Below are 23,152 nucleotides of genomic sequence, written 5' to 3'. Positions count from 1 at the left end.
CTGCCTTTCAAATAAAATAAATAAATCTTAAAAAAAAAAAAAAGAATAACTATGTTATCTTATTTAGAAAATGTCTTAATTTGGAGATTTTTAAGGCATTATTTCAAAATGTAAGTCAAGGAGATCAGCAGAAACATTTGGAAACAGCCCTAAATCTGTTTTCAAAATCTGTTTACAGGTCGGCGCCACGGCTCACTAGGCTAATCCTCTGCCTGCGGCTCTGGCACACCAGGTTCTAGTCCCGGTCAGGGCGCCGGATTCTGTCCTGGTTGCTCCTCTTCCAGTCCAGCTCTCTGCTGTGGCCCGGGAGTGCAGTGGAGGATGGCCCAAGTGCTTGGGCCCTGCACCCCATGGGAGACCAGGAGAGGCACCTGGCTCCTGGCTCCTGCCTTCGGATCAGCGCAGTGCACCGGCCACAGTGCGCCTGCAGCAGCAGCCATTGGAGGGTGAACCAACAGCAAAGGAAGACCTTTCTCTCTGTCTCTCTCTCTCACTGTCCACTCTGCCTGTCAAAAACAAAAACAAAAACAAAAACAAAACAAAACAAAACAAAACAAAACAAAACAAAACAAAACAAAACACCACAATCTGTTTACAAACTGCAGCACCTCCTTTGAATAGTTGTTGTTTAATTGGTGACGGTTTTCTAACCAGCTCCAGTAAGCTCTCTTCTCTTCCCCACTTCTGATTCTGTTAACATTTTCCAAGTACTGATTTCCAAAGGATTCCATGTGTTAACCCTTATGTTTAAGGTTTTACTTTTTGGATTTATTGGTTTTATTTTTTGAATGTGTTATGCTCTCTACTGTCTCTGTTAAGTTCTGTTTCAAAACAGCTGAGTTTGTATTAAAGTTTTATTTGAGTATATACTTACTCTAAAGCATTTGAGCGATCCCTTTACAGTAATGATCGTATCTGGTCTATGTTATGCCATGATGCTAAGGGATGCTGTTTCTACCAGATATTTTAAGCCTTCTTGGCATCTTTGACAGGCATTCAAAAAAAAATCAAAGTTCCAAATTTCTTGGACTTTGGTATTTCCTGTTGGGTTCTTGGAAATGTCAAAGGATATATCTCTCATCTTGTAGAGACACCAGCTAATCAGGCTATGTGGATTAAATTAAAGCTACTGTCAAGATGTGAAGTGGTGCTAAATTTTAAGTTATGACAATGCAAAATGCTACTGATACAAATGCCCAAAAGTTACAAAAGTCTAATGATCTTGTTATCAGACATGATGCTTATTTTAATTAAAAAGGCCCAGAGGCCTAAAAGGAATAAATGTTTTTATAAAATCTTACAGGTGCTTTCAAAAATACTGTGTGGAGAAAGCCAGTGCCTCTTGTTGGTTAATGAGTTTATAATTTTAAACATGGCTATTTAAAGCCTTTTGTCATCCACATTTTGTATTCTCCAAACACTAAAAATCAGATTATTGCTCATGGAAGTTAAAACATTGTTGGTTCTGTGTTTAAATGTGTTCTCTTTTAAGTCCCAAAGGACTTCTTTTTCCCTGACTTCTACTGTGTTCAATACTTTGGGACAGTTCTGTAAGCAGATAAAGCCAATATGGGACTACAGGTGCCAACTGAGGCAAATGTATATATGTAACTTCAGGTTATTAAGAGCAGGAAGTAATTCTAATTAATTTATGGCAAGTTTTTTTTTTAATGTTAAAGATTTGAAGAAGCCATTACTGAAACGGTTTTATTGCTTTATCCTGTAATGTATGTTCTATGTTCTATGTGTGTACATATTGTATGTCTACAAGGGAAAATTATTAAGGTCTTGCTATTCTCTCTGCCTTGTTGGCTTGGAAATTCTTCTTTTGCATGAGGCAAAAGGACCGACATAATCTTTTCTCCACCACCGTTTCACCCGTTACACACTCAAGGTGAAAACATTGTGTTTAATATGGGATATGTCCCCAAAAGAAAATTAAATTCATTTAACCAGTCTCTTTCACTGGGCTGCTGTTACACGTCCTCAGCCCATTCCGCTGAAGCAGCGACTGCAAAGCTGGTGTGGGCAGAGCAGGGAAACCGGACGCGTTACTTCAACTGGCAGCTGAACAGCTCAAAGCTGGTCCCGTTGAACTTTCCACTGGTCTTGGAATAGTCCAGTATTTGTCACAAAGAAAAAGATCAGGTAAATGTCAATGTTAGTGGCTTGAAGAAGAATCAGTGCAGTAATTCAGCCCATGGGGGCTTTGCAGCCAGGTCTTCTGTCTCCTACTCTGATCCCTGGAAACTGGCCTCTGGTCATAGTTGATTCATTTTATTTATTTATTTATTTATTTGACAGGCAGAGTGGACAGTGAGAGAGAGAGAGACAGAGAGAAAGGTCTTCCTTTGCCGTTGGCTCACCCCCCCAATGGCCGCCACGGCCAGCGCGCTGCGGCCGGCGCACTGTGCTGATCCGATGGCAGGAGCCAGGTGCTTCTCCTGGTCTCCCATGGGGTGCAGGGCCCAAGGACTTGGGCCATCCTCCACTGCACTCCCTGGCCACAGCAGAGAGCTGGCCTGGAAGAGGGGCAACCGGGACAGAATCCGGCGCCCCGACCGGAACTAGAACCCGGTGTGCCGGCGCCGGTAGACGGAGGATTAGCCTGTTGAGCCACGGCGCCAGCCATAATTGATTTAAAAGGTTTCTTTAAAATGTTCCATTAGATTCTACTGATTGTGAAGCAGTTGCACTTACCATTCCTGCCCTTAATATGAAGGAAGCCACTTTTCTATATCAATGGGAAATGTTGCCCCAGGGTATGCCAAGTAGCCCCACTATATGTCAAACTTCTGTGGGCCAAGTGTTAGCTCCTGTTTGCCAGAACATCCAAAAGCTTATTTTATCCATTATTTGGATGACATTTTGATAGCAAACCCAGGGTTCTATTCAATTGCATTAATTATTGATTCCGCTAAATGATGCTTAACCAGAGCTCAGTTACACATTGCAGTAGAAAACACTCAGAGATCCTCTCCGTACGACTATCTAGGAACTAAAATGGTTAATGAAATGATTCTGTTAGGTAGGAAGTCAGATATGAGATTACTGTGTGTGTGACAAAGGCCTAAAGAGAAGAAGTCTATGTCCAGCATACGCATCTCAAAGTCATCCCGATAAGTTTCAGGGGCAGCCCCGTGTTTGCATCCTGCCCTGCCCTCTTCTACTGGATAACCTGCCAGGTGGGGGTCCCCGCCCCTTCTGCCTGATAATCTTCCAGATGCAGCCCAGGATCTGCATTTCAAATACCCTGCTCCGGATCCTGATCCTCCAGGGGTCTTGCTCACCCTTCCTCTAAACCCAGGGCAGTGACAGCCAGGCTTCCTCCTGTCTGATACCTTCAGAGGGAAAACTGAGATAGGAGTTTTTGGTATTTACACCCATAAAGTCTTTTGTTTCAGGAGGAGATGTGTGAAGACAAAGACCCATCTCCTTAAAAACCCCCGACCTCAACTGGACTGCGCGCTCAGCCCTCTGCCTCTCTGCTGAGCCGCCCGCCTGCCTGCCCAGGTGTACTCTCTCAGCTCAACCATGGAACCCCGCTCTCCCCCAGTCCGAGCGACTGCGCACTCTCTCCCAGGTCCTGTCTGGAGAGGTGCCCATCCGCCCTTACACATGTCCGTTCCTTAATAAACCTTGCTATTTTACTTTCCACTACTCTCTGTCTCACGCCTGAATTATTTCTTGCGCGAAGACAAGAACCCTGCCATTCACCGGTAACATTCCACAGAAGGGTCAAATTCACACAGACTCATCACAGATCTTAAACGATTTTCAAAAACTGTTGGGAACCATTAATTAGCTACAACCTTCTCTTAGAATCCTTACCTAAAAAGTACGGCATTTATTTGATATCTTAAAGGGCAACCTATATTTAAATAGTCCTAGAAAGCTAACTCCACTTGCAAAACAAGAATCAGAATGGATACAAAATCACGTTCATCAATGGCTATTCGTGTCAATCCTTCTGAAAAAAATTTGCCGCTAATATTCCCTTCTCATCTTTCCACTTGGTTATTTATCTAACAGGAAAAATGTATGGAATGGATATTCTTGCCCAATCAATGACAAAAAAGAATGGAAAGTTATTTAGAAAAAAATAAGATTGATTATAGAAAAAGGACATAAAATACTAAGAATTTTAGCTGGACAGGATCCTAATCATATTAAACTTCCTTTGTCTAAAAAACAAACTGAACCAGCTTTCCGACAGTCTCTTGGGTGGCAAATTATAGCTTTATCAAGTTTCTTTGGTACGCTAGATTGTCACTTTCACTCTGCAAAATTATTTAATTTCTTTCTTTCTTCTTTTTTTATTTTTTAAAGACAGAGATAACAGGGAGAGGTAGAGCCAAGAGAGAGAGAGAGAGAGAGAGAGAGAGAGAGAGGTCTTCCATCCACTGGTTCACCCCCCAAATGACCACAGCACCCAGAGCTGAGCTGATCCGAAGCCAGGAGCCAGGAGCTTCTTCCAGGTCTCCCATGTGGGTTCTGGGGCCCAAGGACTTGGGCCATCTTCTGCTTTCCCAGGCCACTGAAGAGAACTGGATTGGAAGAGGAGCAGCCAAGACTCAAACCAGTGCCCATATGGGATGCTGGCGCTGCAGGCTGGGGCTTTAACCTGTTCTGCCACAGCTCCAGTCTCTGCAATTATTTAATTTCTTAAAGACAACGTATTGGATATTACCCCTGTCATTAAAGATGAACCCCTTCTTACCCCTCCAATCTATTTCAGATGTTAGTAGTGATAGAAAAGTGGCTTGTTACCATCCAGTTTCTGAAAGTATTCAGGCTAATTATACTTCAGCACAACAGGTGGAATTAATGGTAATTATTATTTTCCTTCAAGACCAAACAGGACATCTTAATATTGTTACTGATTCTCAATAGGTGTTGAAAATTGTGCAAAAAGTAGAAGCAGTAGGCCGGCGCTGTGGCTCACTTGGCTAATCCTCCGCGGTGCGGTGCCAGCACCCCGGTTCTAGTCCTGGTTGGGGCGCCAGATTCTGTCCCGGTTGCTCCTCTTCCAGTCCAGCTCTCTGCTGTGGCCCGGGAATGCAGTGGAGGATGGCCCAAGTGCTTGGGCCCTGCACCTGCAAGGGAGACCAGGAGGAGGCACGTGGCTCCTGGCTTCAGATCGGCACAGTGCGCTGGCCGTAGCGGCCATTTGGGGGGTGAACCAACAGAAGGAAGACCTTTCTCTCTGTCTCTCTCTCTCACTAACTCTGCCTGTCAAAAAAATAAATAAATAAAATAAACAGTATCCTATCCTATCAATGATACTTCCACAATGATACAATTATTTACTAGTCTACAAATACTTGCAAACTTACTCATTCTAGCTACATTAGCATATTCTCATTCTCAATCACCTGGTCCTTTAGCTGAAGGTCATGCTGTTAGGTAGAAAGTTAAGAACTAGCCTAGGCTCTAGCCCCCTGAGGGCTGGAAGCCAGGTGGCCACAGGGCCCAACCACTGGTGTCAGCTCCACTCCCATCCTAATGGAATTCGCTGCTCCTACTTCCCTGCCCGCCCCCTGGCAACAGTTTAAAAGGACCTGTTCCTCAACATGTGTCTCTCTCCTGCTCTCTCTTCCTGTCTCCTGACCTCTCTCTCTCTCTCTCTCTCTCTCTCTCTCCCTTTTACACTCTCCTTCCCCCTCTTTCTCCTTCTTCGCCCCTTCCCTCCAGTCTTGGTTTCCCCCAATAAACTCTTTCGCTTAAAAAAAAAAAAAAAAAAAAAAAAAAAAAGAATTAGCCTGTGTGTAGGTGGGAAGGGCCTAAAGGACCAGCATCTGCTTTGGAAGCCCCAAAAACTCAGCATCTTGCACTTCAAAGTCCTGCTCAGACCCTGACAACCTCCGCCCACCCCTAAGGAAAGCTGCCAGGAGAATTCTCTCTCAGGGTTATCTGACCTGATAACACAGGCAATAAAACTTTCACAGATGCCCTACGGGAAGCCCCTCTACTCTGCCCTGCACCCGCAAATCTGGGGAGGAATTTGCTAATTTTCACCCAACAAACCCTTTTCCTGGACCCCCCACCCTTTGTCCTGGAGGGGAAGGGGAGGGGGTGAAGAGACTCCCTTAAAAACCAAGAGTCTAAACTAGACTGTGCTCAGCTCTCTGCTCTCTGCTCTCTGGGAGCCACCCTCCCGGCCTGCGCAGGTGTATTCTCTCCATTCAGCCGTGTTACCTCACTCTCCCCAAGTCCGAGTGACTGGGCACTGTCTATCTGTGCCTCCCGTTCTGACAGATGCCCTGTCCCCAAGAAAACCTTACCACTTAACTCTGTCTCATGCCTAAATTCTTGCGTGAAGACAAGACCCCCATGGCTTCCAGGGCTCTTTTCTCCAGAGCCAATGCTAAAGTAGATAAATTGGTTGCAAATAAGTTTCTTGATGCCCAACATTGGCATTGATTAACTCATATTAATGTTGATGGTCATTTAGAATCATGTCCTATTTCTCGTGCCCAAGCAAGGTTGATTCTTTCTCTGCATCCCTCTTGTTCACAAATCACCACTCCTCCTTTCTCTGAAGGTGTCAAGCCCTGTGGTTAACACCCTAATGAGCTATGGCAAGTGGATGTCACGCAAGCTGCTTCATTTGAGAAGCTGGGCGTTCTTTGTATCTCTGTAGATACGTTTTCTAGGTTCATTTGGGCTACAGCCTCTCCTGGCGAAACCTCTCAGCATGTCATGTTAGTTCCCATTTGTCGTCTGCTTTTTGTCTTGGGAAAACCTTGCAAGATTAAAACCAATAATGGGCCTCCCTTTCTTGGTCATAAGCTGCAAAACTTTTTTACTGCATGGAACATACAACACGTTACTGGTCTTCCCTACAATCCTCAAGGTCGACCTATCAATGGAAGAGCTCATTTAACTCCAAAACGACAATTGGTCAAACAAAAAGGGGGACTTCATAGATCCCCTCGTGCATAACCATCCCGAGCTCTGCAAATGACAAAATACAAAGATGTAGATGAGGCAGGGCTTCCTGCAGCTGACAGGCAATGGCCTTCTCCCCTGGACAAGATGGCTGCCCAGCCACTATGGTGGAAGGATCTACTCGTGGGACAGTGGGAAGCTGGAGAGGTTGTAACGTGGAGAAGACGGTATGCTTGTGTTTCCATAGAATCAGATCACAAGCCATTACCTGCTTGCTGGACTAAACAGCCCAGATATGGCCAAGAGGGCGAGATTCGATGTCTAGGAGCCTCTGAGGAGAAGGTTTGACACCCAAGATGATGCGGGGTCTGCTAACACCAACAAAGTGACACCCCCACAAGGGGACAGCTAGAAAAACTGACTTTGGTTCAACAAAAACAACCACCTCATACTGCTGCTGCTGCTCTTGGCAATGCTGGCTATGGTCACTTCGGCTTCTGCATGTACTTTAGTAGCTGTTGCAGTAGCGGAAGGGGCACCATCAGTGTTATTGTGTGTACTTAACTGTCCTAACTATACACTGGGGAGAGTGGAGTGGTATAAAAAGGGAAAGGGTTATATTCTACCTATCAAGAAAAAGCTTGGTGTGATTGGACTGACACAAGCTTAGGGTCATGGGGCGTCAATGAGTTCTCTGTGGGAAATCCTAAGTGAATATGGAAGAGAATGGGATTCTTAGTTATTCCAAGGGAAAACTGGAGGATTACAGTTACTATGGTACTCAGTGGTTTTTGCACAAATTAATGAATAATTTAATTGGACTGGGAGCTCCTGCAGAGTATTTCCAGCCATCAACAGGACATCAAGTCACCAGCCTGTCTCCTGGGACATCCGTGTTCCCTGTCCCCTATCTGCCTCTCTTTCACTTTACAGAATGAACGTCTCTGCATTCTCCATGCTCCTGAACTACTGCAGGCTGGCTTCTGCTGCTTCTTCCCAGCCTTTGTTCTGTGGGAGGGGCTGTTCCTTTACTCCTTTCCCCTCTTCACAAGCATCTCCCATAAACAGAGTTCGGAGCTCCCGATCTCTGTCCCCCAGATACGATGATCACTTTAACTTAATGAGCATCTCCACTGCAGTTATTAGGGAAACCTGTATTTTGCCTGTACCAGGTATGGTGGCGGGAGTTCACAGAGCACTGGGACAATTGGCTTGTATTCTATCAAAAACCGCTAATGTTATGGCTACGGCATTATCTTATCTCAACACTGAAATGACTCAGATTCAAGAAGGAGTATTACCAAATAGGACTGCCATAGATTTGTTGCCGGAGAAGCAAAGGGTCCTTGTTTTCACTCAAGAAAGAATTCAGGCATGAGACAGAGAGCAGGGGAAAGCAACATAGCAAAGGTTTCTTAGGGTAGGGACATCCTAAGAACCGATGGGCACCTCTCCAGACAGGACCTGAGAGAGCGTGCGCAATTCACATTTAGGCTGGGGCTTTTAAGGGGGTGGGTCTTGCCTTCCCTCCCCCTCTCCTTGTTCTCCTCCTGCAACAAAGGACTTGTTGGGTGTAAATACGAAACATTCCTTTCTGAGTTTCCCCCCTGAAGTTGTCAGACAGGGGAAGCCTGGCTGGCATCCGCCAAGGGGGCTTCTCTCCAGGGTGCCCACCTTAGAGGAAGGATGCTTGTCAGGCCAGGTAGAAGGGGCAGGACCCCCTGGAAGGTCCTCAGGGTCCAGGCGGGACTTTGAAGTGCAGATACTGGGCTGCACCTGGAAGGTTATCGGGATGACTCTGAGATGCGGATGCTGGACCCCTGTAGATATCAATTCCTCAGGCCTTTGTCACACACACATGAGCTAATTTCTGACTTCCTACCTAACAGATTATTCATTGCTAAAAGAAAATATCGGATGTTGGAAATTTCCTGGCCCGTATTGTTTTAACATAACCGATAATTCCCATGTAACACAAAAGGAAATCGATAGATTAAAATAAGGTTAGTAATCCACATAAATCTACCGAAACTTGGAATGTAAAGAGTTCGTTGTTGGTGTGGCTCTTATGTTCCTAGGACCTATTCTGATTATTATCTTACACTTATTGTTTGGACCTTGCATTCTGTCCTGCCTTTCTAGATTGTTAGGCTGAATATAAAGCAAATTCAGATTCATCTGAATGCTAAGGCAAAACCTAATGTGGGCAAAGGATATGCACTCAGATATCAAAAATGTAAAATTAAGGGGTCGGTGCTGCGGCGTAGCAGGCAGAGCCGCTCCCTGCTGTGCCGGCATCTCATATGGGCACCAGTTCAAGTCCTGGCTGCTCCACTTCCAATCCAGCTCTCTGCTATGGCCTGGGAAAGCAGTAGAGATGGCCCAAATCCTTGGGCCCCTGCACCCACGTGGAAGCTCCTGGTTCCTGTCGTTGAGGCCATCTGGGGAGTGAACCAGTGGATGGACAATCTCTCTCTCTCTTTGCCTCTCCTCCTCTCTCTGTTAACTCTGAGTTTCAAGTAAATAAATAAATCTTGAAAGAAAAGCATAAGATTAAAAAGATGAACAAAGAAAAAGGGGGAACTGTTGGGTTCTCCTTGTTCTGTGGAACATTGCGAGTGTCTGAGACAGGCTGTGACTGCCCTGGGCTGACCTCCTAGACGGTTCTGGAAAGTCTTCAGAGAAACCAAGTTTATGGTGGCCCGCGTGCCGCGGTCTTGGGCACTAGGCACACCTGCGTCCTCTGCACGGGCACCACAGCACCCCGTGGTTGGCCACAAGCTTGTCACTCGTGTTTACACACAGAACGTTCTGTGCTAGCATGTTTGTAGATTTGTAGCTGTGATGTTATTGTCACCCACGACACCATGAGTTACTGATGAACCACTCTGAGCCAAATAAAAAGACAAGAAGCACAAAGATACCAAGATAGGGAAGACTCGGGGATCCTGCTGTTCTTTTTACTTTGTGTTTCCTGTCATTCTTTCTCTTCTCCTACTGTCGCTGGCTGGTCCCCGACAGGCCATCGTGTACTGGCTGGTACTGGAACCTGGACATGGGACGTGGGAGTTCTGAACTGAGGCGTAACCGGCTGCAACACAACGGCCGCCCCCACGGTTTGGATATTGTTAAGACCCTATGGGAGGGCAGGCATTGTGGCACGGTGGATCCTGCTGACTCTGGGGATGCCTGCATCGCACATCGGAGCCTCAGTTCAAGTCCTTGCTGCTCCACTTCTGATCCAGCTCTCTCCTAATGCACACCTGGCAGGAAGCAGAGGATGGCTCAGAGTGCTTGAGCCCCTGCCGTCCATGTAGGAGACCCCGATGGAGCTTCTGGCTTCTGACTTTGGCCTGGTCCAGCCCTAGCTGTTGCAGCCATTTGGGTACTGAACTAGTGGATTAGAGGGTCTCTCTGTCTCTGTCTCTCTCTCACTCAATCTCTCTCTCTTGCTCTGCCTTTCAACTAGATAAAAGTAAGTAAGTAAAATACATTTTTTAAAAAAGGATCCCATATGGAATACTATATATATATATTCATAGATAGGTAGACATGTCATCCATTGGACTCTAGATGACCTGATTTGGTGGCCTTACAGATTCTATGCTTTCCCCAAATCAGTGCCAGCTGGCGGGCAGCCTGCCCCTGACTCACGTGCCATGAGTCACAGCCACAGGCCTCTCTTTAAAAAGGCTCACGTAATCTGGAACCAATACGAAAAATTCCAAAAGTGATAGGAAAGTGGGCCAAAGCCCAGGCCAGGTCTGAATGAGAAGAGCTGCAACTCCAAAGGGCGAGAAAGACGGCAGAGCAGAGGCAGCGGAAAACCAAGACCCACGCAGACAAACACAAGCCGGTGTTCAAAGAGCTCCAACAAGGGGTGGTATTTGACACAGAATCCCATATTGGAGCGCCTGGGTTCCGGTCCCAGCTCATGCACACCCTGGGAAGCAGCAAGGATGGCTCAAGTAGTTGGGTCCCTGCCACCCACATGGGAGAGTTGGATTGAGTTCCAGGCTCCTGGCTTCAGCCTCAGCTCTTGTGGGCATAGGGGTCTATGAACCAGGGGATGAGAGATCTGTGGCTTTCTCTGTCTCTCTCTTTCTCCATGTCTCTCAAATAAATGAAAATAGATAGTAAAAAATTCAAATAAAATCAAGCGATCCAACAAGACTGCAAAAAAAAAAAAAAAAAAAAGGTCAGGGTGTGATCTTGCTGAGTCATGCTCAGACACACCGCACAGTGATTTTGCTGAGTCATGCTCAGATTTCACAGATTGAGTCCACCCTATTGCTGGTGGGTCTAAGACTAGCACAGAAATGAACTCAAACTCTGGCTGAATTGTTTAAAATTTAGTTAGCAAAGGAAAAAACTAATCTCAAAAGCAGCACACAACCGAAGGTGCTGGCGTGTGGCGGCAGCCGTTGAGTTGACAGGTACACCGCAGAGTCCACACAGGGCTCGGCTCTCAGCAGGTCCGGCAGGACCGTCCCAATGAAATCGACATGACCCCCTAAAATTTATATAAAAATGTGGTCCTTTAAAGTTCCCCAGAAGTGCTATCTGGAGTGCCACATGTGCTACTGGAATTTGGGGTGCCATTCGATTTCACCATATGCTTATTAATAAATCCCCAATGTTAATCAGCCCAAGAGGGTTCTTGTCTAATATTTAGAGAAGAATTCTAAATACCGGCACAGATAAACGAGGCAGCATGGTACAGTTTAGACTTTTATTTAGTATCTAGGAAAGTGAGGGCTTTAGTTCAGGTTGGAGAGAGGGGAAAGTCTGGGAACCGGGGTAGCGTCCATACCAAGCAGAGAGCAGGCCAAAGCCACGTGCAGCCAGTGCCTTGAGCTGCTGTCCACTGCTTATCACCGGCAGCAAAGCAGAGGCAGAGAGCTTTATTTAAGAGAGAGGTGAATCTGGGTTCATACCGAGCAGCAGGAACCAGCCACGTGGAGGAGCATCTAGGCCAGGAAGTCTAGGGCAGGTGGCCCAAAGGCCATGCTCCCTGGAGGCGCAGGGCTACAGCAAGACCCCTCCTGGCAAGAGGCCAGGGAAAAGAGAAGGGCCAGGCCACACCGTGTCCCAGCTTTTAACCCACTTCCAAAGGGGAGTGGTTAATTAACCTGATTGGCTGGTGGGCACCCAGGTGTGGCCAGGTAAGGTCATGAGGCCACCAGAGGTGTGGTGAAGGTATCAGGTAGGGGCATGGGTCACACAGGGGCGTGGCGAAGGCGTGGTCTTCCAGCTCACAAATCTAATCAGTTTTAGCTTATATACCTGCCTAGTTCACCAAGGGCACATTGGAGTTACCAGAGACCTGAGACAGTTCTCCAATGGAAACCTTTGAAGCCAGAGAAAGGATGGCAGGAAGGAAGGAAAGAAGGAAGGAAGGGGGGGGGGGGAGAGAGATTAGTTTGCAAAAACTCTCAGCTAATGGCAGAGTGAGCAGAACATCTGAAAAGTTAATCTGGAAGTTCAAGGAAGCCATCTTCTTAAGAACTTTCAGAAAAATGATGATCAGACACTTCACCGGAATAAGATTAAAAGACATAAACACGCTCCAGGCTGCAGCAGGAGATGCAACAGCCAACTTGCTCCAAGAGGAGCTGCTAACAAAAGCCAGTCCGTGCAGGGCTCATCCTGGGGCCACCCGGGGCCAGAGGCAGCTGCTGCTGCAGGGGGCTGGGTGGGGGCTGCGTCCCTTCAGGTCCTCTGAGAAGCTAAGGCAGTGTCGAGCGTCCATGAGATTTGGGAGAGGACCCCGAGTGCCCCGTGCACCGGGAGGGCCTTCCGCCCCCGCCCCCCGCGGCTCTGCCCTGTGGCAGGGGCGCCGCCAGCCACAACAAACAGCTACTTTTCTGCAGGAGGCGCCTCTGCCTCCTTGGAGGATTCGAACCTGCAGCCAGGAAAGAAACAGAACGGAATGGGGGAAGGGCAAGCAGATGTGACCCTCGGCGACTTGGCGGCTCACCAGCAGCGAGGTGCCCAGGAGGTGCGGCTGCCTCGGGGAAGAGAGGAGCCGCGCTCCTGGTCAGAGGCGTGGGAAAAGCCACTCCCAGACGCTCTGCTTCCGTCTGGAAGCCCCATTCCCGCAGAGCCTGGCGCCCACGAAGGAACCAAGTCCCTGGGAAGCCCCTCTGAGCGATCACCCACACGGGAAGTGGTTTGAGGGAGGAAACCTGGCCAGAATCGCGGGATCACGCACTACGTTCCTCTCCCGGGCGGAGCGCGCAGAAGCCTGGCCGGCGCGGGAGAGACGTCTCCAAGGTTTGGAGCCCCCAAGACAACGGCCATGGCGCCTGCAGGTGGAAGAGCCCAGAACGGGCTCTCTGAAAGAGACCAGCACCTGTGCCCTTAAACGCACAGGCGAAACAGGACGCCGTCCACCAGAAAGGCGGCCCGCGCCGGGCGCGGCACCACCCGCGGTTTCAGGAGGGTCCTGCCTCCTGTCCCACCCTCGCTACCGTAATGGCGGTGAAGAGGGACTGCCGTAATCCTCGGACAAGTGAGCCCGCGGGAAGCCGGCCGAAGGGGGCGAGGACGATGAGGAGCAGCATCCGTGAGGCCGAGCGAACGGGTTCACAAGGTGAACCCAAGTTATGGCTTTGTTCTTTTGCTTTGATAATTACAGAAATACATGGGTAAGTTTTTTTTTTTTTTTTGAAAACTTTTAAGGAACCACCGACTACTAAATATAGGATGGCTGTCTTCAAAGTCACTAAGAAAGATAAAAAGAAACAAAGCAAAGGAGAAACACAACGGAAAAAGCAGCTCAGCGTAGAAATTACAGCAGTCAGTGTGAAGCATCGTTCTCCCCGACCTTCAGTTCAACTGAGAAATAAAATTCCACTCCGTTCTCATCAAGGGCACACTTCCATCGAGTGGTTAGATGATAGTGTAGACACAGAAGCAAATCAGTGTCAATAGTCCTAACTAGCAAGGTGCAAGACAGCCGAGGGATTAAGAAGGTAACTTTATTTTAGTAAAATAAACACGTAGCTGTGATGCAAACATGGTACAGCGTTCTGGATGACACAGCATGAAAGTATATGTGTTAGAATTCAAAATAACACCGGCAAAGGTAAATCCTAATTGTGGACATCAATTCATTGTAGACTAGGGCAGATCAAGTAGACAAAATATAGCTTAGAACCTAGAATTATAAAAATAATCTAATTATTATAGTTTACTTGAGTTTGCTAACAGGTAATCCATTTTTTTCTCATGCGTCTGAGAAACATTTGGCAGAGTGAGTTATCTAGCCCAGTAAAAACAAAATCTTCCATTAAAAAATAAAGAAAAGACAGAAGTTATGTGGCTATATCCTCTGACCACAAGCACAAAAGTCTGGGAAATAAAAGAGATATAATTGGCTATTGAAAAATAAAGCAAAACTACAAAACAAAACGTGTGAGATGTAATTAAGCCTGGAAGAACTTTTTGGATTGGGTGTTAAAAAAAATTCTCAAGATGCAGCCAAAACTATTCAGAGAGAAACACATTGCCCTAACTGCTTTCATTCAGTTTCTTAGGAGGAAAAAAAGGGGGGGGGGTGCTAAATAAATGAATTAGGCACTCAACATGAACACTTAGGGGAAAAAAACAGAGCAAAAAACCTTAGGGGAAGCAGAAGAAAAAAATCCTATACAAGCAGAACCAAATGAATTGGAGAAGAGAAAATGCCAGAATGAACCCATCGGCTCCGTTGTTCCCTGGGACCATAAACAGCAAACGAAGCAGTACTTCTGGAACAACCAAGATCAAGGCAAGACCTCAACTGGTCTTAACATCATAACCAGAAATAGGAAGACATCAAGCTGGGAGGGCGAAGAGATCAGAAAGAGCCAGAAGCCGTCCTATGACTTGTGTGCAGATCCATCGGAAAGCCTCAGCGGAGCTGATGATTTGGGGCAGAACATAAATAACCACAATTGTGTGACTGGCACAGGGAAGAGGTCAAAGTGTTGATTAGACCCGTGACTGTGCAAGAAACTGAGGCTGTGATCCAAGAACCGTTCTGAAAACAGGCTTGAGCTTACTTCAGATTTCCAAGCACCAGACAATTCTCACCCTCTAGAAACTATTTCACAACGTATAGCAATATTAATCAGTTTCCACTATTAAATTTGCCCAAATTCTAGAACTTGGCAAATGTAGCACAAGAGAAAAAAAAAAAACGGCTTAAGTTCATTTAGGAAAATCTCTATATAAAACATTATATATTATACATAAAATATTCCCAGGTAGAATTCAGTATATTAAGATTATAACCCATCACGACCAAATCGGACTGCCTGTGGAAAAGCAAGATGGTTTAAATGGGAGGAAATCTAGGAATGTTTTGCAACACACCAGTAAAGCAAAAATGAGAAGGCATCAGATTGCATCAATAGGTTTTAAGAAAAGTCTTTGCACTTGGTCTTCCATGGTGAGGTAGCAAAGGGGGTCTTGTTGAAGTCAGACACTTGCTAAACACCCCCAAAATCCCAGAGAATGCACTAAAACACAGAGGAGAAATAAGAAAAGCAAAATCAGCAACCCAGAAGGGAGCTTAGCCAATAATTTATGTTGCAGGCAAACCCCAATTTAGATCTGCATCTCACACTCTATAGATAAAGAAATTCCAAAAAAGAAAAGGACAAGAGAGAAATTCTAAACTCAATCTGGAAATAAGTTTTTTTTTAATGAAACCATAGGAAAACTAGATGAAAATTTGATACCCAGCAAAAGTCATTGGAGGGGAACGCTCTTTGTCAACTTAGAATGACTGAAAAGCAACAGAAGTGGAAAATAAATGGAACAGGTTTTACAGCACAAAAATAGAAAACATTTTGTTAAAAAATGTCAGGTGTGGGTGTTACAGTACTGTAGGTTAAGCCACCACTGGAGATGCCTGTATCCTACATCGAGTGCCTGGGCTCAACTCCCTCTACTGGTTCTGATCCAGCTTCCTGCGATGCTGTTGGGGGCAGAATTTGATGACCCAAATACTTGGGTCCCTGCTACCCATGTAGGAGATCTGGATATAGCTCCCCACTCCCGGCTTTGGCCTGGCCAGCTCTGGCGACTGTGGGCATTCAGCGAGTGAACCAGTAGATGGAAGATCACTTGCTCTCTCTTTCTGTCTCTGCCTCTTCTCTATCACTCTAGATTTCAAATAAGTAAATAAACCTTTAAAACAGATTATAACACCAAATAATACACTGGAGGGAACAAAATGTAACCGGTAGGTGAGATAAACGGCGTCCATCCTTTACGAAGAGTATGCAAAAATGCAGGCTCTCAAGACTGCACAATCGATAAACGGACAAAGGACACAGTTCCCAGAAGAAGGTTTATTTTATCAAGAGATAACATTTTTGCTTATGCAACTTAACAGGCAGCTGGCAAGGCTTGGGTGAGAAAGTCACTGAGGAGACAGATTCGCAGCCAATTTGCAGGGTTCGGTAATTTATATGACAAACTAAAAAAAACCGTATTACTCGTTTATCTGGTGGTTCTGAGAATTTGCCCTAAGTAAATTATGCAACACAAGGAAAAACCATGTTCAGAAATACATTCACCTCGGCATTTTTTTTCCCTCAAAGCAAACAACACAGACACATTCAAACATCAGCAAGAGTTTTAATTTCACTGCGGTGAATCTACTCAATGGAAAATGTTTCTGTCTGTGCCATGTTTATGCTGACTAGGTTAGGTGAAACCCACAAAGTGTAGAATTATGCATTCAGAATGATTTCAGCTATGGTTATTAAAAACCCACGCATAGAGGGGAAAAAAAAACCTAGAACAACATATCCATATGTCAAAGTAGTTACTGTTAGAGCACAGGGGGTTTTCAAATCTTTTCTTTTTATCACTCTCTCTCTTCTTGTTGGCTTTGGTGTATTTTTCTAGTTATTTACTATTACTATGTAAACAACTGGAGTTTTTAAAAATTACATTAAATGCTGGGGAGGGGGGGAAGGAGACTCGCCAGGTCTAATTTTTGACTTTCCTTTTCACGAAGGGACTACAAGATTAATGGAAGTGGAATTGAGAGATAAGTTTGTTTTGGTGTAAAAAAAAAAAATTGGAAACTGACACAAGTGCGGAACCTTCCAGAAAGTTCATGGAAATTTCCATTATGAAGACACTGTATAGACAGCAGTCACAGATAATGGGTCGAGGCAAAAAATGGGTGAGAGAGCAGAAATAGGCAGCCAATCTATGGTTTCTTCTGTTTTACATAAAAACCAAAAAGTTTCATCTGTGCATGGGTCAGCCATCAGATCACAAGGCTCGAGGAACAACGTAAAAGAGACTCGAAACACCCCTTAACAAGGAAGGGGGGAGGGCAGCAGAAGATGGCTAAGACTTGATTTCCCCAAAGTTTGACCAACTAGTAACAGAAGCAAGCACAGAGGTTAAAACTTCAATATTTTTCAAATTGGATATTTGATGCAATTTTCTTGTCTATTTTAAAAGGACGAAAGAAAGACAATTTACAATAGAAACTGGAAGCGAAACACTGCAATGTCTCAATATAGAAGAGAGAGAGAGCCAAGTCCGCGGGGGCTCACCCGCATGCTCTGAGCGACGATAACATCAGCCTCGCTCATTGCTTTGAAGAAACAAAACCCACGCACCTTTTGTCCATCGGAAACAAGGAGAAGACCAAAAGGCACACTTAGAGGAGGATGACACACACGAAAGAGCATAACTTTGGTGCTTTTTTTTTTTTTTTTTAGTAAAAAGAACCGAGAGGGTAAGACAGCGGTTGTTTGTAACAGGGACCTGCTGGGAATGCAGGAAGCCACGAGCAGAGAGGAAGAGGCAAAGACCCTAGGACTCCCCTCTTAGAATATCACTCGCGAGGGTGAGGGAGAAATTAGAGTTCTGAACAGCCCCCCAAAACGAGGAGACTCGGCGGGTCAGTAGGGGGGTACGCTGGGTTCAGAAGAGCAGTGTCTCTCCCAGAGTCTGCCACCCCCCTGTCCACACAGGTGTGCAAAGGCCAGGGCCACACTTCCGGCCACCAAGAACACAGCTGGTGCTTGGTGCTGCCCGGGGGGCCGCAGGGCTTCTGCGTCAGTGACATCGCTGCGCCTTCCCGCACATGGTCTCTCAAACAACGCGTGAGTCAGAGACGCGGTGGGAGGTGGCGGCCCAGGCACCGGCAGGGACAGATGTGGATTCAGGAACTACAGATGCAGTTACGGCTGAAACAAAATCGGCCACCCTTCCAAAAAAAGGACAGTGGAAAATGAGGGGAGGCCTCAGAGCCTCTCCCGAGAACCTGGGACACTGAACGGGCGTGCGGTGGGGTGACGACTTCTCCCATCGCTGGGCTCTGATCCCCCCCACCGCAGGGGCTGCTGGCTGTTGCCTGCAGGGGCTGCACGTGGCAGGCAGCCAGGGCCACAACCAGGAGGAATTATAGAAAGAACAGCTGCTCCTAAGCCGCAGAGGGAACCCGCGACGCACCTGCCCAAGCCTGAGGTCCGTGGTGTGACTTCACACGGATCCCAGAGCTGCCAAGAGATCTATCCTGCAACCGGATTGTCCGAAAGCAGGCAAAGCGGCCTTGCTGGGTAGTGAGCCCTCTGTCGCCAGAGGTATGCAAGCCAAGGCAGGAGATGTGCTTATCTACAACACTGTAGAGGCAATTCTCTCTCTCTCTCTCTCTCTCACACACACACACACACACACACACACACATCCCAATGTCTTATGGAGGTGGTTGGTTTGTATGTTTTAAACCCTGAAATGAACGCCTCTTTCAGTATTACTGCTTTCTCAGGTTTAAGGAAGAGGGAATGCCCCGGTGTGTGCAAAGGGCCTGGGAGCTCCCTCCAGCCCCAGGCCGTGTTTCAGTTCTTCAGGCTCGGCCCTGGGCACCTGCAGCCCGGCCTCTGTGTGCTGGTTCCTGCCCCCAGGTCTGCCTCCTCCTGGATGCAGATTCCTACAGCTCCTGTGCCCTGCGTGTCCCCAGCTGCCCACAACTTCCAGGAGCCAGCGGCCCCTGTGGGGCAGCCCCGCAGCTGCCTCTGCACAGCTGAGGGCCCACACGGAGCTGTGTGGCTCAACACCAAACCAACCTTCCTCCCGCCTCGGCCTGGATTTTCCAGAGCACTCGGGCAGCAGGAAGAGCGCAGCCTGGTGGAGGTTTGCAGGCGCCAAGGGAGTCCCTTTTCCCCTGCTGCAAGCCCTCCTCCTCCTCCTCCTCCTCTGCTCAGAGCCCTGGAGTCCCAGCCACCTCGGGGCCAGACGCCGGGGGGAGCAGTCTGCAGGGGTGCGGTTCCAGGAGGCCCTGGAATGTCCCCAAGGCCAGTGGCGTCCTACCTGGGTTCCATGCCTGAAACTCCAGTCCCCGTGGGCCACAGTGAGCGGCGTGGACGTCCACCCTCACAGTGCCCAGGCATCAGTCTGTGCCTGAGCCACAGTGCCAGGAGCGACAAGACACGACAGGGACAGAGCATGTAGCCGTAGGATTTTGCTGGAAGTTGATCTGAGCCTCTCCTTCCTGGTCTCCCAGCCCAGCCCCCACCAGCAAAACCAGCAAGACCACCTGCAGTATGCGGCCCCCTCCTCACTCCTCGGTCCGCCTTGCTCCACCCAACTGCCGCCTCTTTCCCCGTAGACGCTCCCTTACTGCTGCAAATCCCACCCGTGCCTTCCCTGATCTCTGATCTGCCTGCTTCACTCCATGGGATTTGGCCAGCGTGGCAGAGTGGGGGCCGTTCGGGGTCATCTGTGTGCAGCAGGGGATTGTCCCTGAAGTCCGGAGCACCCCATGACAAGGATGGTGCCTTGTAGATGCTGTTTCCGGAGCCTCATATGAGACAGGTCCTTGGGAGAGTTTTTGTTGGATGAAAGAGGGAGTGAATGAATGAATGAATGGATTGATGGATGGATGAATGAATGAATAGCTCAGTCTGCTTCGGCTGCAGAAAAGCTGTGCTCCCCCCGGGGCTGGGACAAAGCTGAAGAGGCAGAGGAGAGCCCAGCCCTTCATGGGTCATCAGGCAGCCCATTCCCACCCTGCCTCCATCCCCACTGCTCCGGGGCAGCCCAGAGCCCAGCCCCGGGCCAGGCCAGGCCTGCAGACAGCTCCTGACCTCGTAATCTCTCGCTCAGAGAAGAGTCGAGAATGTTCAGTGTGTCGTCTCTCCCAGCCTCTCCAAGAGACGCTAGGCTGGGTGGAGAACCATCCGGTTAAACTACGGAGCGCAGTCAGAGGTCCCCGTGCTCCCCAGGGGCCGGCAGCTCCCTCAGCACGAGACCCAGAGGTGTAAACTGATGCTAGGAATACGGGTTCCCACGCCCACCCGTGGCTGCCACTCATGCCTTGCTCAGGGGCCACGGGATGATTCCCAACAGTGCGTCATCTCTGGCCCCCGGTGCTTTCCCCATGGGAAGCTGGGGCAGCGGCCGTGGCCTGGTGGAGGGTGGTGGCACGCAAGCCCGGTCCACCGGGGAAGGCTCCGGGGAGGTTTCCCCACCCGACTCTGGGCTGACTCAGAACAGGAGGAAGCTGAGGGCTCGTGGAAAAATCTCACCCGTCATCGAGACAGACCGGGTCCGCCTGCTGCAGCTGCTGCGTCTGAGAGGCCGCCAGCCCGGGACTGCCGCCAGCCCCGCTACCTGGCCCAGCCCACGGAGCCGCGTCAGGTGCGGGCAGCACGCAGGCCCACGGGAGTCTCGCTGTGTGTCCCATGAGAGCAAGGTCAGGTCAGAGGCTCCATGCCTCGGTTTCCCTCCCCGGCCCGGAGCCTGTTACATGCTGGGGGTCTGGTGCAGCTGAGCGACTGTGAGCTGCCGCTTCCCCTCCAGCAGCGCTGGCCGCCAGCCTGCTCCAGGGAGAGGTGCTTCCCCTCTCTGGGTCTCAACTTTCTTGCTGGTGAACCGAGGGGGTGGGACCAGGTGCTCTTCAAGTAGCTCCAGGGCAGCCTACAGGCGAAGGGCGCTTCAGGGCCAGGGCCCTTCCCCTGGGGTCTGGAGCAGGGCTCTGGGAGAGGGGGGTCCCTCCCCTCCAAGGGACGGGGGGGGGGGGGTCCCCTCCCCTCCAAGGGGCAGGGAGAGCAAGTTTCCTAGAAGTCCCAGAAGAGCGGTCACACACTCACCCAGAAACAAAACTCAAAAGAGTTTCCAGGAGCGACAAGGCCTAGGAGTCTTTCTGGAAGTGTCTGATGTAGGCCTGACGTCTAACGAGGGCACCACGCTGCAAGCAGAGGAAGGCGGCTGTGGTCTGCAGACTCCTGGGGTTTAGGATTTGGTGCCGATCACCCACACCCTCAGGAGGTGTCCATGCCCGGCAGGCCCCACACGCGTCTCAGCGTGGCTGGGTCCACGCACCGCCCTGCACCCCTACAGCGAGCCGGGCCAGCCTGGACCTCACAGCTGCTGATTCCCCTGGGGCCTCTCGGCCTCTGTAGGGGCTGGCACTGCTGAGCCTCCCCCGCGCTTCCCACTTGGCCCTCAGCTGGGATCCCTGGCCATCCAGAGACCTGGTGCTGAGACGCGGCTGGAGAGTGAGCTCCCGGGCCCCGGGCGCAGGACAAGGCCGGGGCTATTTTTGCCAAGCGTGTGCGCCATGGCTCGCAGGTCTCTACAGGAAGAGAAACCACCTGAGGTGGGTCTGGTGACTCAGAAGAGTGGCTCGGCTCATGTGTGTCTGCGGGGAAGCTGCGGGGGCCCCAGCCCCGAGCTCCCCTCAAGACGTGCACTCCCGGCCTGGGCCAGCGCTTCAAGCCCGCGATCACACCCACGCGCAAGACACAGGCAGTACCAAGTCCACCCCGCACCAGGCCACAGGGCCCCCCGCGGGCGTAGGCACCGGGACAGGGCCCTGGCAGACCTGGCCTCTCCCAGCAAGGCCCCTGCAGGCTCCTGATGTCAGAGGGGCTGTGTGTGGGGTCAGCCAGGACCAGGGCCTCCTGGACACAGGGGGCCATGAACTGTGGGGGCTCATGGGTGTCTGGGCTCACCTGCCCCGGGGAAGGCACCCATGGCCAGAAGCCAGCAGGGAGCCGTGTCAGCCGGCTCAGCCCCTCCTCAGGCGGTGCCTCGCTCCCCTCCTAGCTGGCTACCTTCAGGTTCCTGCCGCCTCACAGCTGGGGAGCCCAGCAGGCCCGGCCCTGTTCTCTGCTGCAGAATGAGATGCCACCAGCCAGCAGGTTCCTGCCGCCTCACAGCTGGGGAGTCCAGCAGGCCCGGCCCTGTTCTCTGCTGCAGAATGAGATGCCACCAGCCAGCCAGGGGCACAAGGACAAGGTGACGGGGAAGATGCCGGAGGACGAGGACATATGCAATGTAGACACACGCAGGATGTGGCATCTTGTGGGGTTCAGAGGTCTCCCTGGGCAGCCGGGGCCCAGGGATGGCAAGAGCTGGGGCTACAAGCTGGTGGAGCAGGAATAGGGGCAGGGGCCACTGGGGTCCCCAGGAACATGCACACTGAAGAGCAATGGCATACAGGAAACTGTCCCATAAAAGAAACCTCGGACCCAAACCAAGACCTGCTCCAGTGGGGTAGGGTAGCTCCAAGGCTGGATTCTGGACAGACTCCCACGGGGTCAGGTTGGAGTGAGAAAGCAGCAGTCACACAAGGGACTCAGGACAGGAAAGGGGTGTTGGGAGCCCCCTGCAGCAGCCTGATTTTAAGAGCGCTCAGCCAGTCTTGAGGGTCATCCTCCAAGCGGGCTGGTGGACTTGACACCTGTCTCAGAAACTGGGAGGAACAGGTGGAGGCGTAGGCATTGTGTCCAGCAGGTGCCTGGTCTCTGTGGCTGACTGTGGACCCCCCGCCCCACCATACACACCTAGACACTGGCTTTATGTGTGCCTTTGTCTCCCCTAACGCTCTATTTGGAGACAACAAAAGGAGCCACATGGATGATGGGGGCTCTCTGATCAAAGGGAGCAGGAATCCCAGACAAGAGAAAGCCTTGACAGAGAGGGGTGGCCAGGGGAAACTGAGGCAGGCAGGAAGGAAGAGGGGCTGAGCACCCTGCGAGCCCACGCAGCAGTGGCTGCCCCACACCTCCAGGCTCGGTCACACCTGTCCTCAAGCTCCAGCTGTGCACCTGAGCCTGATGGCTCCTGTGGGCACAAGTGAGACTGTTCCCAGAGCGCCTGCCGCATCCCTCAGGATGGCCCCCACCCTGCGTGCCAGAGACCCATAGAGGCCCTACAGCCACCTGTGGGGGCCCAGAATGTCCCGCCTCCTTGAAGGCAGGCGTAGGGGCGGGAGGTGGCCAGGCATCCAGTC

General features: G+C 49.7%; 1 protein-coding gene across 2 annotated transcripts in view; it reads right to left on the bottom strand.

Moving 5' to 3' along the window:
- The window catches only part of GPR55 (G protein-coupled receptor 55), a 28,876-nt gene extending 7,398 nt beyond the window's left edge, over window positions 1-21,478 (bottom strand). The window contains exon 1 of one of the 2 annotated variants that reach the window (XM_089328909.1): window positions 21,006-21,478. Coding sequence is in view for 1 of the 2 variants with exons in the window: in XM_051848105.3 (XP_051704065.3) it covers window positions 20,442-20,448 (7 nt within the window). In the remaining variant the exon portion in view is untranslated. Of the gene's footprint in view, window positions 1-20,441; window positions 20,970-21,005 lie in introns of those variants that run through there. The other variant, XM_051848105.3, reaches the window with a different exon arrangement.
- Window positions 21,479-23,152: the final 1,674 nt, after the last annotated feature.

Source organism: Oryctolagus cuniculus, chromosome 3 (genome assembly GCF_051225735.1).
Source record: "Oryctolagus cuniculus isolate XC-2025 breed Fujian yellow rabbit chromosome 3, ASM5122573v1, whole genome shotgun sequence".
NCBI lineage: Eukaryota > Metazoa > Chordata > Mammalia > Lagomorpha > Leporidae > Oryctolagus > Oryctolagus cuniculus.
Note: the sequence above shows the minus strand (reverse complement) of the source record. Positions and strands in the feature narration are given on the sequence as shown.